Genomic DNA, 17320 nt, shown 5'->3' on the forward strand with positions numbered 1-17320 from the left:
CATACTGTATTTTATAAGATCTAAAACTTGACTGTATCTAAAAGTCATGTTTTCATATATGCTACAATGTAAAAAAAAAAAGTGCATCTTATAATTATGAAATACTAGAGGCCTAGTGCATGAAATTCGTGCACACTGTGTGTGTGTGTGTGTGTGTGTGTGTGTGTGTGTGTGTATCTCAGTCCGGGACCCCTCGCTCCTTACCGCCTGCCTGCTCGCTGCTCCTTACTGCTTGGCTTGCTGCCCCTCAGCCCTGCCGCAGAGGTGGGAGAGGCTCCCCCCACCAGCCATGAGCCTGGCTTTTGACTGCGCAGCGCTCCCCCTATGGGAGTGCACTGACCACCAGGGGCAGCTCCTGAATTGAGCGTCTTCCCCCTTGTGGTCAGTGTGCATCATAGCACCCAGTCATACTGGTCATTCCGCTGTAACAGTTGCTTAGGTTTTTATTACATAGATAGATAATACAGTGAAATTTCTAACAAACTTCCAAAATCTGTAGAAAGGTAAGAAATTACAAATAAAATGGTCAAAGACAGTGGTGCAATGAGATACATCAGAAAATTTAGGAATATGTGCTACTTGCTTTTGAACGTTGTACTGCCGTCAACAATGACCCCATATGCAAAAGGAGCCCCGAACTTTTCAGAGCTCCTGCAGCCAGCCTATCCCAGAAGATGACAACAGAGCACCCTGATCTGCAGGTTTCCATTTAACTCTCAGTAGACAATGATTTACCCACAGATTCACCTGCACATTCCCAGTGATGCTCTTCTGCCCTTATCTTAATCACCTCCACTGCACCAATTCCTTCTGTTCAAACATCCTCCTCTTTTGGCTGCAGGACATCATTCCCTTGCTGTCCCCTTTGTGGTTCCTTCTTGACCTGCTCTCTCTCTGGTTCTCTCCCCCTGCGTGATCTCGTTCACTTCACAGCCCTTGCTGCAATATGGTTCCCACATGGATAGCGGATACCCTACTTGTATGTCCACCAGTGTGCCCGACATCCCCACCTGGACATCTCACAAGTATCTCAAAAGGAACACATCTGAAATGGAATTACTGATGCCCACCTCTTTGTCACTCCTCTCCAAGTCTGTTCCTCTGTAAATGGTTCCACCACCCAACAAGTCGCTTCACATGATGATTCCACATAATCTAGTGGCAACTGTCATCTAGTCTTCTGTCCCTACTGTGATCAACCACCTCCAAACTACCATTTCCTCTCGCCCAGACCACTGCAGTAGTCACTGTCACCCTATGGCCCTCCCTGAACTGGCTCCTATTTGATCCCCAACATATACTCCCACTGCTCTCCCCTCACTTGAGAGCCAACTTTTCCACTGGATATCTGCAAGTTCCTACACAAGCCAATGCTCTCCAACCAAGTGCCCTGGATTTTCATGGCTTTTTCTCTCCTGATCTTGCCCTCAAATCTCGCTCTGTGGTGCAGCCGCTCCAATGGCTCCATCTAAGGAGGTTCCTGTGTCAACTTCAACCACTGCATACTACTCAGACCTGTTGGGGCAGTTTGTGTTTTGTAATTATTTTTTCTCTATCACCATGTTCCCCCAATTTCATGAAAGAAGGTAAACTCTATGTCACACACATCTGCATTCCAGATGCACCTAGCCCCAGATATGGCATTCAATAAATGTGGCAAATTAAAGGAATGGCCACATCCCCACTTTAACTCGGCCCAAAGATGTTGAAATCCTCTAGAAATGAGGAGAGGAGAAAGGCAATGACCAAGTGGTTTAAAATCATTCCGTAAAGAGCTCTAACAGGGCATCTGAATCCTGACTCTGTTTGGTACACTGAATCCAGTTGGGCTTCAAAAGATTACTCCCAATAGCATGACAAAACACACAAATAAATTCAAGGCTTCGTATTTTTCTTTTTTCATTAATGAGACTTAAATTTTTGTTAACTGCTTTCCCTCACTGTGCCAAAATCTATGATTCCAAAGGGTCAGGCACAATTTAGAAAATTAAAGGAAGAACATGTTAGAGGAACTGCAAACAAATGATGGAAACACAGGCTAGTAAAGCACTCCCTGGACTCAGAGCTGCTAAAACATGACACCAGACAAATTAAAAAGAGCTCTGGGCTTTGTAGACAGGAAGCTACCGAGCCTTGAACAAACTAAAACTCTTCAGACCCTCAACTTCCTCATCTGTAAAATGGGATATGTAATGATGTCTTTCAAAGAGACTATTGCAAGAATAAGATAAAACACAAGACAAGATGCACTGAGATGTCAGGTGAACTGTGTGCACTGACTGTCCCACTTCTCTGCCCAGACCCCTCTCGTTCCTGCTTCTACAGCATGAAGGCTGTGCCTGGGTTACTCTGCCTCACAGGCACACACACACACAGGTAAAGCACCACTCCCTGCCCTGGTAAAGGTCTGAGGAGCTCACTCAAAGTCTGCTCTCCTGGTGGGAAAGTGGCAGCTGGAAAAGCAGTGCAGATGGCAGGTGGAATGGGTAGAGAAAGGGAGAGGTAGAGATAAAGAAAGAGATAGGAGAAAAAAAAACTGGTTTTATTTCTATTAGATGTCACAAAAACAGACATAAGTATGAGGTGCTGTTGCTAATGCTTCCCCTAACCATACCCCAGAGCAGGGGTTGTCACCAGGGGCCACTATGGGAGGAAGAAAGGGGAGAGTGGGAGAGTGCTATGAAAAATCTAGTGGGTGGAGGCCAGGGATGTTGCTGAACATTCCACAATACACAGGACAACCCCCAACACAGAGAATGATCCAGCCCCAATTGTCAAAAGTGCAGAGGGAGAGAGAAGCCCTGCTCAAGACCAAAGGGCTGTCCCCACTAGCCCTGGCACAGGTGAAGGGAACCAGATGCCTCTTTCTAGTTAAGTCTGAATTTGACCCTGATAAATGTACCACATTCAGAAATTTAGTCCCCTGGATCAGCACAGGAAGGCAGGGGGATGTAGAGTGAAAGGATTCCATCACCAAGTTGTGGGTAAAGAAGAGAGGATGGGGAAGTAAGGCTGGAGAAGATTTGAAAAGAGAAAAGGAGGAAAATATTAAGTCAGAGTTTACGGGACTATAAAATACAGGATGGCTGTGAAAAAGCAAATGCTATTACTCTGAAACCAAAATGTGCTCCAGGTCACTGAGCTAACTCAGGTGATGACTACAACTGGAGTCCATGCTACCATCCTCCTAATGAGGAATGGAAAAGGAAAGGCAGGTGAGATTAGGGAGAACGTGGGTGCCAGATGCAGAATGCTGCCTCCAGAGCTCTGAAGGGCAAGCTAGGGGAGCAGGAGGCTTTGTTTTAGGTTCTGGATGTGTATGGCTGAAAGTAGACAATCCTGGAAGGGCAATTTCCCAGCATCAAGCCCAGGGAATGAAAGACTTGGCTGTTTCCAGCCTCAGACATATAGCAGCTGCGAGTGCACAGTGAGGTCTGACAAAAACACACACACCTCCCCTTACTGTTTGGAATAAAAAGAGAGTCTATTTTGCAGTGCAAAGGGAGCTACTTTCCCAAAATATCTTGGTTAGTTAGGCCTAGAGGTTATGAGAATAATCCCTATTTTATAGGTGAAATCTCAGAGAGATTGAAGACACGCAAACCCATCTAACAAGTCAGTCACAACACCCATGTCTCATAGACACGATACAGTCCTTGGAAGATGAATGTTTGACTGTAACAAAAATCAATGGGAGAAACCAAGATGGCGGCATAGGTAAGCACCTAAACTGCTGCCTCGCACAACAATTTCAAAACTACAACTAAAAGACAGAACGGACACCATCCAGAACCACAGGAAAGCTGGCTGAGTGAAAATTCTACAACTAGAAGGAAAGAGAAAAGCCCACAGAGAATTGGAGGTACGGCAAAGGGTCTTTGTGTGCGCAGAGAGGAAGGGCGGCTGAGAGCCTGGCTGACTTTCTCTGGCGGAAGGGGGAAGGAAGCCCCTGATGGCACTGAACCCCAATTTTGACTGCACTGAACCCCAGTTCCAGGTGAGCCCCTGGGGACCCACGCTCTTACGGGGGGAATTTGGACTCTCGGGCGGAGACTCAGGAGCTGGGTAAGGCAGAGGTCTGAAGGCACGCGCGTGCCAGTGCGCACAAAGGCTGCGGAGGTTGCCACAGGCTTTCCCTAGTGGAAGGGAGTCAGAAGCTCCTGACTGCACTGAGCCCCAGTTCTGACTGCACTGAACCCCAGTTCCAGGCGAGCCCCTGGGGACCCACGCTCTTGTGGGGGGAATTTGGACTCTCGGGCGGAGACTCAGGAGCTGGGGAAGGCAGAGGTCTGAAGGCACGCGCGTTCCAGTGCGCACAAAGGCTGCGGAGGTTGCCACAGGCTTTCCCTAGTGGAAGGGAGTCAGAAGCTCCTGACTGCACTGAGCCCCAGTTCTGACTGCACTGAACCCCGGTTCCAGGCGAGCCCCTGGGGACTCACGCTCTTGTGGGGGGATTCTGGACTCTCGGGCGGAGACTTGGGAGCCGGAGAAGGCAGAGGTCTGAAGGCGCGTGCGTGCCAGTGCGCACAAAGGCTGCGGAGGTTGCCACAGGCTTTCCCTAGTGGAAGGGAGTCAGAAGCTCCTGACTGCATTGAGCCCCAGTTCTGACTGCACTGAACCCCAGTTCCAGGCGAGCCCCTAAGGACCCATGCTCTTGTGGGGGGAATCTGGACTCTCGGGTGGAGACTCGGGAGCCGGGGAAGGCAGAGGTCTGAAGACGCGCGCGTGCGCACAAGGGCAAGGCTGACTGGAAGCCAAGACTGTCTGCTCTGCCCTGAGACTCCACCCCATCCGAGCTGAGCACAGAGGCTATTGCAATTTGGCAAGTCTAATCCTATAAGGCTGTCTCCAGCACCGAACTTCTCCCAGCGTAGACACAGCTGATCCTTACAGCCAACTGGCCTGGAGGTCAATTCCTCCCAGTGATACCAACAACAATCAAGACTTCATTACAACAAGGCTGTACACACAGTCCACAAAGGGGTGCACCAAGAGTGTCCACCTCAGGTTAACTGGGGAGGCCGACCCACTGGGCCATATAGGAAACCTAGCACACAAATCTACCCTACCAACTCAGGGAAGCAGTGAAAATGCGGCGTCAAAGAAACAGATCACAAACGAAAGAAATGGAGGAAAACAAACGACTGGATATAGAATTCAAAACCACGGTTATAAGGATTTTCAAGAATATCCTAGAAAAGGCCGAAAAATATAACGAGACCCTCGAAGATATGAAAAAGGACCAACTAGAAATTAAACATACACTGACTGAAATAAAAAATATTATACAGAGACCCAACAACAGACTAGAGGAACACAAGAATCAAGTCAAAGAATTGAAATACAAAGAAGCAAAAAACACTCAACCGAAAAAGCAAAAAGCAAAAAAAAAATCCAAAAAGTTGAAGATAGTGTAAGAAGACTCTGGGACAACTTCAAGCGTACCAACATCAGAATTATGGGGGTGCCAGAAGAAGAGAGAGAGCAAGATACTGAAAACCTATTTGAAGAAATAATGACCGAAAACTTCCCCCACCTGGTGAAAGAAATAGACTTACAAGTCCAGGAAGCGCACAGAACCCCAAACAAAAGGAATCCAAAGAGGACCACACCAAGACACATCATAATTAAAATGCCAAGAGCAAAAGACTAAGAGAGAATATTAAAAGCAGCAAGAGAAAAACAGTTAATTACCTACAAGGGAGCACCCATACGACTGTCAGGTGATTTCTCAACTGAAACTATGCAGGCCAGACGGGAGTGGCAAGAAATTTCCAATGTGATGAACAGCAAGAACCTACAACCAAGATTACTCTACCCAGCAAAGCTATCATTCAGAATTGAAGGGCAGATAAAGAGCTTCACAGATAAGAAAAAGCTAAAGGAGTTCATCACCGCCAAACCAGTATTATATGAAATGCTGAAAGGTATTCTTTAGGAAGAGGAAGAAGAAAAAAGTAAAGATAAAAATTATGAACAACAAATACATATCTATCAACAAGTGAACCTAAAAATCAAGTGAATTAAAAACCTGAGGAACAGAATAATCTGGTGAATATAATAGAATCAGGGGCATAGAAAGGGAGTGGACTGATAATTCTCAGAGGGAAAGGGGGATGGAGGGTTCAGGAAGAGACTGGACAAAAATCATACACCTATGGATGAGGACAGTGGGGGGGCGGTAAGGGCAGAAGGTGTGGTGGGAACCAGGTGGAGGGGAGCTATGGGGGGAAAAGGAGAAACAATTGTAATAATCTGAATAAAGATTTATTTAAAAAAGTATTAAACAAACAAACAAAAAAAAATCAATGGACTTCTACTGACAGCCTCAACCACTAACAGAAAGAAACTGTGAGAAAAGCCTGCTTCTTGATTCTCTTGCCTATACTACTGAATCAAGAGGGTAACTGAAGAGAAAGGAACAGCGATTCACAGTCATGAACTCTCTGTCTCCACAAAGGGAACCTGGGAGAGCTGACTGAATAACCTCTAACTAGCCCTCTGATTGCCAGCTCATCACAGAAAGTGTAAACTCCCTGAGAGAGAGCTATTCATAAGAAATATGGGTTATTTTCTTATTACCTACAATATACTTTTAGTTACAGATCTTTACTATCAGCACAATAAAATCTACCCAGCAAAGCCCTGAGAGACAAGGGCAACTTACCATGTTTGGCACATTGGTGACTGAAGCATTCTTGATGTCTGCAGGGAAGGGAGGCAAACTAGTGACCACATTCTGCTTGCTGGATAACTGGGGGTTCACTCCAGGGGCTCCCATTGGCTGCCCTCCAGTTTGACTAAAGGGTTGTCCAAATGGACTTGTGTTACCAGTCATTCCCATCTGAAACAAAAAGAGGCAACATCAGGTATTGGGAAAATCAATATAAAAGAAGGGCCTCCGGTATGCTCACTTTGACCCAGGGAAGCAAAAATTATTTCCTATGAAAGCTTCATATCAATTACAAATTAAAGGCTCATTTTCAGGGTTCAAGTCAGAATTATGAACAGAGCAACTTGCTCAAGCAGCTACGCACTAAGGCAGAAGGCTAATAAAGCTATTCTCAACAGCTACATCTGTCTCCTCCTCCTAAGAGCCAGCAATTTCCCATCCCTACCCTCAGCCATACTCATCACCCAATTCCCCACCAATACATTAAGAAAATCATTTAGAGAACAAAACCTTCTAGAATCATTAATAAAGGGAAGCTCCTTCAGCTTAATTACTCTCTAAGTAAATAGTTTCTTTCAGGTTTCCCCATCAGATTGAAGTTTAAAACACACAGTAAAACACTGACAAAGAAATGATATAATGTCTGGGATTTGCTTTAAAATAACCTAGTGAAGCCTTGGCTGGTTTGACTCAGTGGTTAGAGCCTGAGCCTGCAGACCAAAGGGTCTTGGGTTCGATTCGTGGTCAAGGGTGTGTACCTAGGCTGCAAGTTTCCTAGACCCATGGGGCGTGTGGGAGGCAACCCCCTCTCCCCCATCCCTTCCACCCATCCACTCTCTCTGGAAATCAATGGGAAAAATACCCTCAGGTGAGAATTAAAAAATAAAAAATAAAAAATAACAGTGAGGCAAGATGTACTGGTAGGAAAGAAGCCTAGATAACAAACAACTGGCCATATGTTGGTAACTCCCAAATAGATGACAGGTACGCATTTGAGGAATTGTTATATTATCCTCTCTAATATTAAATGAAATTTCCCATTATAAAATTAGTGAAAAAATATAAAATATATACTAGATAAAGGCAAAAACAGGAAGAAGGAACTCCTCCACCTATGCCTCTGTAAGGGCCTGTAACCAACACACATCAGGAATCTCTTCCAGTTAACAGGATTCCCTCCGGACACCTCAGCCCCAACCTCCACAGGAGTGAATTTAGGAAACCTCAAATTTATATTCTGATGCTCACCCCCCCTCTCCTCTGGAGAAACAGAAACCAATCATTAAAAGACTGGCTTTTCTCACTGCCTGCCTGTGCTCTTTCTCAAAGTTGTAACATTCCACCTGCTGTGTACTGCTCACTCTACTTTCCAGGTATCCTGGTGCGTTGGATGTTTGAAAACTGGGAGGAAGGGGGCCCCCAGGAAAGACCTATGGTAAGTTGTTCTCATTCAAGAGATCTGGGCTCCAGCTTGCTCTAGCCCAGTCACGCTGGGTAACTTACATTCCCATTCTATAAACTTTGATCCTCATTTGTAAGACCTACGTCTTGAACAAGATGAATTGCATTATTTCTTGCAGCTCTAAAATTCTAGGTTGCAAACAAAGCAATGCTCCATACAACTAATCCTTTTCTGCTGAAATGTCCATATAAAAACACAAATAAAACCGAACTAGTGTATCAAAAATGATCTTGTTCTATGCATTTTCATATGTACAGGTGGTTTTCACATGTAACTTTTCCAGCTGATATTTCTCACCATTTTGAAAGTGAACATATTCTAGCAGCCATATTTGCCCTATTTGCTTTACTTGAGTAAACAGAAACAAATTTAAACTCCACTGAAACTCAAATTCAACTTGAATTAAAAAAAAAATCTTCAAAAAGCCTAGTTAGGCTCAACTTTGAGTTCTGATGACTTAATCAAGTAAGATGGCAGCTCAGTAAACTTTTAATATAAAGGGCATTTCTAATTTTCAACTAGGGTTTTGTTTTTAAATCCTCACCTGAGGATATTTTTCCACTGATTTCTTAGAGAGAGTGTAAGAGATAGGGAAAAACAGAGAGAAATATCAATGAGAGAGAAACACATCTATCGGTTGCCTCCTGCATACATCCTGACCAGGGCCTGGGCCACAACCGAGGTATGTACCCTTGACCAAAAATGAACCCAGGACCCTTTGGTCCGCAGGCAGATGCTCTATCCACTGAGCAAAACCAGCTAGGGCTGACTTTCAACTAGGTTTTTGTAGTAGTTATCCAAAACTCCAATCTGAAGCAAGAATTTGTATTTTCAGGGAGAGGATCCAAGATGGCGGCATAGGTAAACACCTAAACTGCTGCCTCGCACAACAATTTCAAAACCACAACTAAAAGAAAAAACGTCTATCACCCAAAACCACGGGAAAGCTTGCTGAGTGGAAGTTCTACAACTAGAAGGAAAGAGAAAAGAGCATTGAGATGTGCACAAGCGCTGAAAAGCTGAGGTACAGAGGCACGTGATCCGGGCTGGCAGCAGGCGTTGCTTTTTTCAACCCGAAGGGAGACAAGCCCCCGATTACTCTGAAATCCAGTTTATGGGGAGACGCGGGGAACCCAAACTCCTACGGGGAGAAGCTGGACTGTCTGCCCTCAGGGCGGAAAGTGAGGGTGGCTTGCTTGCAGAGCTGCGCGCAACAATCATTGTTTACTGTGCTGGGGCGCAGGGCGCGGGGACACGGTCGGAGACACACAGCCAGCTAACTGGCAGCCATCACTGTTTGCCATGCCCTAGCCTAGTGATGCCCTGAGACCCCGCCCCACACAATCTACAAACCCAACCCAAGCTCCAAATAGCAGCTTTAGCATATGAATGGCAAACTTGTAGCCCAGGTCAGACAGCTCCAAAACCTCCAAACCCCAAGCAAAGAGGAGAAAACTGTAGTTCTCGCTGTAGCTCCTGCTGGGTGGCCTCAGACGTAGCTGACCTGCACCCCATTGGAGATCAGAAGCCAGTGTACCTAGTGGTCAGTGTGAGACACCAGATTTCAACTCCTCACATCCATAAGTGATACATTCAAGAGGCAGACTCAGTGAGCACCAAAGCCCCACTGAAACAAGTCCTGCACCATAAGCGTGTCTCCAGCGCAGCAGTTCTTCCATTACAGACACAGCAGGTCCTCACAGCCAATTGGCCTGGAAGTCAATTCCTCCCAGTGTACCAACAGCAATCAAGGCTTAACTACACCAAGACTTTGCACTCAGCCCACAAAGGGGTGTACCAAAGGCATCCACCTCAGGTGATTGGGGAGGCTGACCTACTGGCCCCTATAGGTCACCTACCACACAAAGCCACTCCATCAACACCAGGAAGCAGCCAAAATGCAGAGACAAAGAAACATGTCACGAATGAAAGAAATGGAGGAAAGCAAACTACTGGACGACATAGATTTCAGAACCACATTTATAAGGTTACTCAAGAATCTTCTAAAAACCTCTGAGGAACTTAGTGAGACCTTTAAGGATCTTAATGAGAATGCCAAAAAAAAAAAAAAAAAAAAAAAAAAAAAGGAAAAGGACCAGTCAGAAATTAAGCATACACTGTCTAAAATAAAGAATATACAGAAACTCAACTGTAGATCAACATACCCCAAGAATCAAACCAAAGATCTGAAATATGAGGAAACAAAAAACACCCAACCAGAAAAACAAAAAGAAAAAAGAATCAAAAAATATGAAGATAGTGTAAGGAGCCTCTGGGACAACTTTAAGCGTACCAACGTCCAAATTTTTGGGGTGCCAGAAGAGAGAGAGAGCAAAATATTGAAAACCTATTAGAAGAAATAATGACAGAAAACTTTCCCTACCTGGTGAAAGAAATAGACTTACAAGTTCAGGAAGCACACAGAACCCCATACAAGAGGAATCCAAAGAGGACCACACCAAGACACATCATAATTAAAATGCCAAGGGCAAAAGACAAAGAGAGAATCTTGAAAGCAGCAAGAGAAAAATGATTAGTTACCTACAAGGGAGTACCCATACGACTGTCAGCTGATTTCTCGGCAGAAACTATGCAGGCCAGAAGGGAGTGGCAAGAAATATTCAAAGTGATGAACAGCAAGAACCTACAACCAAGATTACTCTACCCAGCAAAGCTATCATTCAGAGTTGAAGGGCAGATAAAGAGCTTCACAGACAAGAAAAAGCTAAAGGAGTTCATCACCACCAAACTAGGATTACATGAAATGCTGAAGAGTATTCTTTAAGAAGAGGAAGAAGAAGAAAAAGGTAAAGATAAAAATTATGAACAACAAAATGACATTAAATACATACCTACCAACAAGTGAATCTAAAAATCAAATGAATAAAAAATCTGAAGAACAGAATAGACTGGTGAATATAATAGAAACAGGGACATAGAAAGGGACTGGACTGACAATTCTCAGGGGGATGGGGGTGTGATGGGTGGGGAAGAGATTGGACAAAAATCTTACACCTATGGATGAAGACAGTGGCGGGGGGGTGGGTAAGGGCATGAGGTGGGGTGGGGAATCAGGTGGTGGGGAATCAGGTGGAGGGGAGCTATGGGGGGAAAAAAAGAGGAACACCTATAATAATCTGAACAATAAAGATTTATTAAAAAAAAGAATTTGTATTTACAGAAAGAATTAGATACATTAAATAAATTCCATGTAACAATTACTTCTCCCAGAATTTCTGTTTTATCCCATAGAATCAAATTGCTGAAACACTTCTTAGAGGCCCAAGAATTTGGGGATAAAAAAAAACATAATTACAATTTCTATTTCTTAAATTTTATTTAAAGTATCTTTACTAGGACCACATATTCAGAAGACATATGCATCCATTCACCACCTCTCTTTGAATCCAATCCATTCTTGCAGTTAGCAAGTTCAGGTTTCCCCCACTATCTAAAAGTAGAGTTCATATGAAACCTTTTGTAAACCAAATGCTGTAAAGTGAAGAAATTACCATTAATTTATTTTTTATTTTAAAATATATTTTTATTGATTTCAGAGAGGAAGGGAGAGGGAGAGAGATAGAAACATCAATGATGAGAGAGAATCATTGAGTGGTTGCCTCCTGCACGCCCCCTACTGGGGATCGAGCCCGTAACCCAGGCATGTGCCCTTGACCGGAATTGAACCCGGGACCCTTCAGTCCACAGGCTGACGCTCTATCCACTGAGCCAAACCAGCTAGGGCACCATTAATTTATAAAGAAAAAAATTTTAGTGTTCCCAGACCCAAAAAATAACATACCAAATAATACATACAACCTAAAATAACCCTAACATTGCCCTGGCTGGTGTGCTCATTGGTTAAAGCGCTGGCCTGCACACTGAAGGGTTGCAGGTTCCATCCCTGGCCTGGTGGTTGGGTGGTAGGCAACCAATTGATGTGTCTCTCTCACATCTCTCTCTCGCTCTCCTCCTCCTTCCCCACCCCCACGCCCCGCCCCTCACTCTCCCCCTCCTACCTCTCCCTTCCTAACACTCTCTAAAAATCAATAGCAAAATATCCTGAGGCGAGGATTAACAACAACAAATTTTAAACCTAACGTTTAGTAAAAGCAGGCATGATATGATAAAATACACAACACACTTTGCACCACCTACCAATCCAATTCAAGAAACAGGCTTTCCAATTTATCCATTACTGAACATCAACTGAGAAAGACCACTTTGTTACTAGCAGAACCAATAATAATTTAGGCAGCTTTCAAGATTCTTGCTCTCTGCACATGTGTAAATAATACGAATGATAGACATAGACAAGTTCAATGCACACACAATGTGATTATTTCACCACAATCAAAATGCTTAATTAGCCCTGGTTGATGTGGCTCAGTTGGTTTGGGCCCTTGCTGGTTCAATTCCTGGTCAAGGCACATGCTTGGGTTTCAGACTAGATTCCCAGTAGGGGGGCACACAGGAGGCATGTAGGAGGCAGCTGACCCATGCTTCACTCTCACATTGATATTTCTATCTCTCCCTTCCTCTCTCTCTAAAAAAAAAAAAAAATCAATAAAAATATTTTTAAATGCTTAATTACACCCAGTTTACCCTAAACTTAACACCCTCGTGAGCTCTCTTAGGTTTTTCTGATACCTTAGGACAAATCTTGTTAATAGATGAACAACATAAAGAGAAAGCCCAGATGCTCACAAACACAGTTCAAAGCTACAGTGGCTTGATGCTGAGATGCTGAGTGTGGCTCCTGGGGAAGGAGCTCAGTTGGGCTACCTTCGGTGGAAGCACCTGGCTTATCGCAGAACAACTGCTGAACACTATTTTCACTTTTCACCTTTTTCCGTAAAAGCAAAAATCCTCTTCAAATTTCTTTCAGTTAGTGAAAACAGGTACTAATGTAGCTCTTTGACAAAAGCAAAATGGCATAATGTGAACCAAAAGTGGGGGATATCTGGCCCTGGAGGGTGGCTTAGTTAGTCGGAGCATCATCCTGTTCACCAAAAGGTGGAGGGTTCGATTCCCAGTTAGGGCTTATACCTAGGTTTCAGGTTCGATCCCCTTCCTCTCTCTCTCTCTCTCTCTCTCTCTCTCTCTCTCTCTCTCTCTCTCTCTCAAATCAATACATATCTTTGGGTGAGGATTTTTTAAAAAGTGGGGGTTACCTGTATTCTCTAAGCTCCTGCTGTGAGCCAAGCCTAGTTCTGTGCAGAGGCAATTTTCCTACTTGTCATGGAGCTCACTTCTTATAACCACCAATTTGACAAAGAAAATCCAGGTCACACTGGAAGTCTCTAGCATCAACGAACCAAAGTAGACGGCGGCTGAGGGAGGGGAAGGACAGACAATTTGTCCTTCTAGTCACCCCTTCATTGTAGAGAGGGAAATAAATACCAAGAGACCAAAGAGCTTTAAAAGGGGTCCTGTGGATCTCAAAGTTCACCCAACATGTTGCAAAAAACCTGTTTCTAAAACATTGTAAACAGTTTTACAACATTCATATGATCACCTTGCCAGGTTGAAAATGGGGTGGGTGTGTGGTCTGTCTGGTCCCTTGAATATAACTTGCCTGGTCAGCTTCTGGGGCAAAGCACTTTCGGTCTGTACTGAAGTGTTTCAGGGGGTTTGGGAACACTCTGATACATTTCATCAGGAATATTTTTCACTTTTTCTTTTTGGCCATCCAATAGTGAAGAAAACTATTTCAATGTGGTCTTGATCCTGATGGCAGGTAACGAACGTCCAGCTAATAGGGACTAACTATACATTTAAAAAATTGAAAAATTTCCCCTCCCCAGCCTACAACAAATATATTCTACAGACGAACCAAAGCAAGTCAAGGCTACCTGCAGGATGTCAGACTCTAAGGTCAGGGCTCAGGTCTCTCAGTCCAGGGTCAATCCCAGCCTCTCTGTAACCAGTTAGAGCTAACAGGGAGAAGGACCAAAGGTCAGTCCTCCAACAGACCACCACGGCTGCCCAGCTCCTAAGTAAGGTCCCCACCCTGGACCCCGGGTCCCAAACCATTTCCTGGCAGAGCCTGGTAGAATCCGAGGGTATTCTCTAGTCCTAGCCTGCAGAGTGGGTAAAAGCCACTAGCTTTTAGAGACTTCTAGATTTCTGAATTCCTGTTCTTCATCTATTGTCCTTTGATCAGATTGAACATTCCCAAGTCTAGGCTAACACACATATTTTTAACATCAATACTCATAACAAAATAGTCAAATAAAGACATAAAAATATTTACTCTAATTTTCTGACAGTTATTTGATAACAATTCAGTAAATTTGGCTTTATTTTCAACTGAAGTTTATCAGGATTTGGGTAAAGCTGCTTGAGAACCACCATGTAATCTTTTTTTTTTTAAAGAGGTTGGTCCTAACAAAGTTCATATATATATATATATATATATATATATATATATATATATATATATATATTTTATTAATTTTTTTTTTTTAACAGAGAAGAAGGAAGAGGGATAGAGTTAGAAACATCGATGAGAGAGAAACATCGATCAGCTGCCTCCTGCACACCCCCTACTGGGGATGTGCCCGCAACCAAGGTACATGCCCTTGACCGGAATCGAACCTGGGACCCTTGAGTCCGCAGGCAGATGCTCTATCCACTGAGCCAAACCAGTTAGGGCAACCACCATGTAATCTTTTCAATAAAATTCATAAAGCAGAACAGCAGAAATAAGCAACTGTTAAGCTGATGGTAAAATTTATATAAAATACGAACAAATTAAAACGTATGAAATATTTACATTGTCTTATTCAGCAGCAAGCCATACATGTTAAAATTTCCTTTTATTCTATTTTTTCCAGAGCCCCTTTAAGCATTAATTCAAGTTAAATCTGAGAAAACAGGAAAAGTTAACTATATTAAGTACCTAAAAAGGTAAGCTCTCCTATAATGAAATCTGAATTTAAAAATGTCTTATAGGTCTACCATGTTTTCCCATGAGAAAGCATTCTTGTAACCAAGTATATCAATCAATCATTTCAAAAAGAGAATAAAGACTTTTTTTTTTTTTTTTTAAGAGAGAGGAAGGTAAAGCATGAGAAACACTGACCAGCCGCCTCCTGCATGAGCCCCATCAGGGGATCCAACCTGCAACCCGAATATGAGCCCTAACTGGGAATCAAACCCATCACCCCTTGGTGTACAGGATGACGCTCCAACCAACTGAGCTATACTAGTCCCTGTATACAAAGAAAGAAAAAACTAGGTAAGAAGAAGAAGAGAAAAATACTAGTGCCAGATCTAGAGGCCTACCTGCCTTCTCCCCGAAGGATGGGGACTCAAGTATGCAATCTGATGAGAAAACCTCTTTATTAGTTGGAAAAAAAACTAAACAAGGCCTACATTAGCCTTTATTACCGAAGCAAAGATAATACCTGGAGCAAATTCTAGCAATACTTGGTCCATCAATCAAAAACTGCTGAAGTCTGAGTTGTCTGGCAAGTAGGTGAATGACAGCTATCCACAGAAAAGGGATAGAAAATGCTTCTCTTTCTACTTTGGTAAAGGCATGTACTACAGATATGCTATGGAAAGTATAAAAAAACTACATGACTCTATGGCATTATCTGCCATAACAACACTTATAACAATCCATCCTGAATCTGTCTTGGACACAAAACAAGGATAAAACTTGCCTTCCTGGAACATACATCTCTGTGTCCTTGGGCTCCAACACATAATGAGTGCTTAATTAGTATTTGGAGAAGAAACCAAACAAATGAATACTCTAAGAGACCATGTATCAGGCAGTACCTGGGAACAAAAACCCCTACATTGGCCGCGAGAACAGAGACAATCAAAGAACTTGGGGCCAGTTCTAAGGCAGGCACAAATCAGAGTCACTATTAGTTGGAGGGGAAATAGAAAAGTCAGGAGTAACAGTCTCCTTTCTCAGCATCTGCCATAAGGATTTTAGCTACTAGTTGGAATGAACAGTCATGGAGTGGACAAGCATGCAAGTGAACTACCAATGCTAAAAGGCTGAACATAATATGTCCTTGGAGTTGGTTTTACAGGATGATGATAGCTTTGTGTCCCATTGACAGCATATATGGGAGGTCCTCTGTGCTATCTATATCCATTGGGCCAGCAAATCCTTGGCTTTGGTACAAGGTCCTAGCCAAACCCCAACCCAGAGCTTCCCAACTGGTGTACTAAAATACTGATTCATCAGCCTCAGTGGTCACCTCTGACTGCAAACAGTCTCCTCTGCTGACCTCAGTGTGTGGGACAAATATTTTCATTTTCTACATGTGTCATGATATGACAGCTATAAAAATAAGAAAACAAGCTCTGAGCTTCCAAAGAATAGGAAGATTCTCACCACTAACCCAGAGACTACCTCTACTACTCACCTAACTCACCTCATCAATCAAGGTAGTAAGCTTAGAAAAATATAACTGTCAACTTGCAAACATGAATGGAAAATTGCTTGAATCATTTACAATGTACCTGTGCTACTGACTATAACACAGATATTGAAGAGTTTAGACCAAACTGAAAGGGTATAGAACATATCAAAATGGAAATTTCTCCTGACTAGGAAAGTCAGAAATAACAGTCACCTTTCTATCTTCTCAACGTCTGCCAGAGTAGGTTTCTACAATAGAAACAAGCCAATAGATGCATTTTATTGTTCCTTTGTAGCAAAAGGGGACAGAGAAATGCTTTCTTCGCAGTTAGGGCCACCATAGGGAGTAGCTCCTTTCCCATTATCAGCAACCCAGACATCCCTAGGATGAGGTGTGGGCCAGGCACTGTCTGGGAAGTCTACGATATATGTGTATTTGTGTGTGCAGGAGGGCAGGCTAGATGGTCACACCTATACAAATTTTGTGTGATGTGCACTTTTGAGAGATAAGGTCCATTATTCCATTTTTAAAGGGGGTCCTAAGATCTCCTAAAGATTAAGAACACCTGCCCCTGGAGAAAGACACACACCCCCTGCCCACCTCTTACAAGCTCTCCCCAGATTTCACACATCCCTGCCACAAACAGGCCTTTTCCAGTAGACAGTTTCCCATCCAAAGACATGAACCACTCAATTAAACAACTACCCTCATAAATGAACTCTTCCCAATATTATCTCCAAACGTCTCTTGAAATGCACACTCACGAGAAGGATCAGATCCTTTTATGAACTAAAA

General features: G+C 43.5%; 1 protein-coding gene across 5 annotated transcripts in view; it reads right to left on the reverse strand.

Moving 5' to 3' along the window:
* The window catches only part of CREBBP (CREB binding lysine acetyltransferase), a 158396-nt gene that overhangs the window by 84140 nt on the left and 56936 nt on the right, over positions 1 to 17320 (reverse strand). For 3 of the 5 annotated variants that reach the window (XM_080680087.1, XM_080680091.1, XM_080680088.1), the window contains exon 3: positions 6668 to 6844. The exons of the other annotated variants lie outside the window; for them this stretch is intronic. In XM_080680087.1, the coding sequence (XP_080536213.1) occupies positions 6668 to 6844 (177 nt within the window). The remainder of the gene's footprint in view (positions 1 to 6667; positions 6845 to 17320) is intronic. 5 annotated transcript variants of the gene reach the window in all.

The sequence above is a fragment of the Plecotus auritus genome (genome assembly GCF_963455305.1).
Source record: "Plecotus auritus genome assembly, chromosome: 7".
NCBI classification, from domain to species: domain Eukaryota; kingdom Metazoa; phylum Chordata; class Mammalia; order Chiroptera; family Vespertilionidae; genus Plecotus; species Plecotus auritus.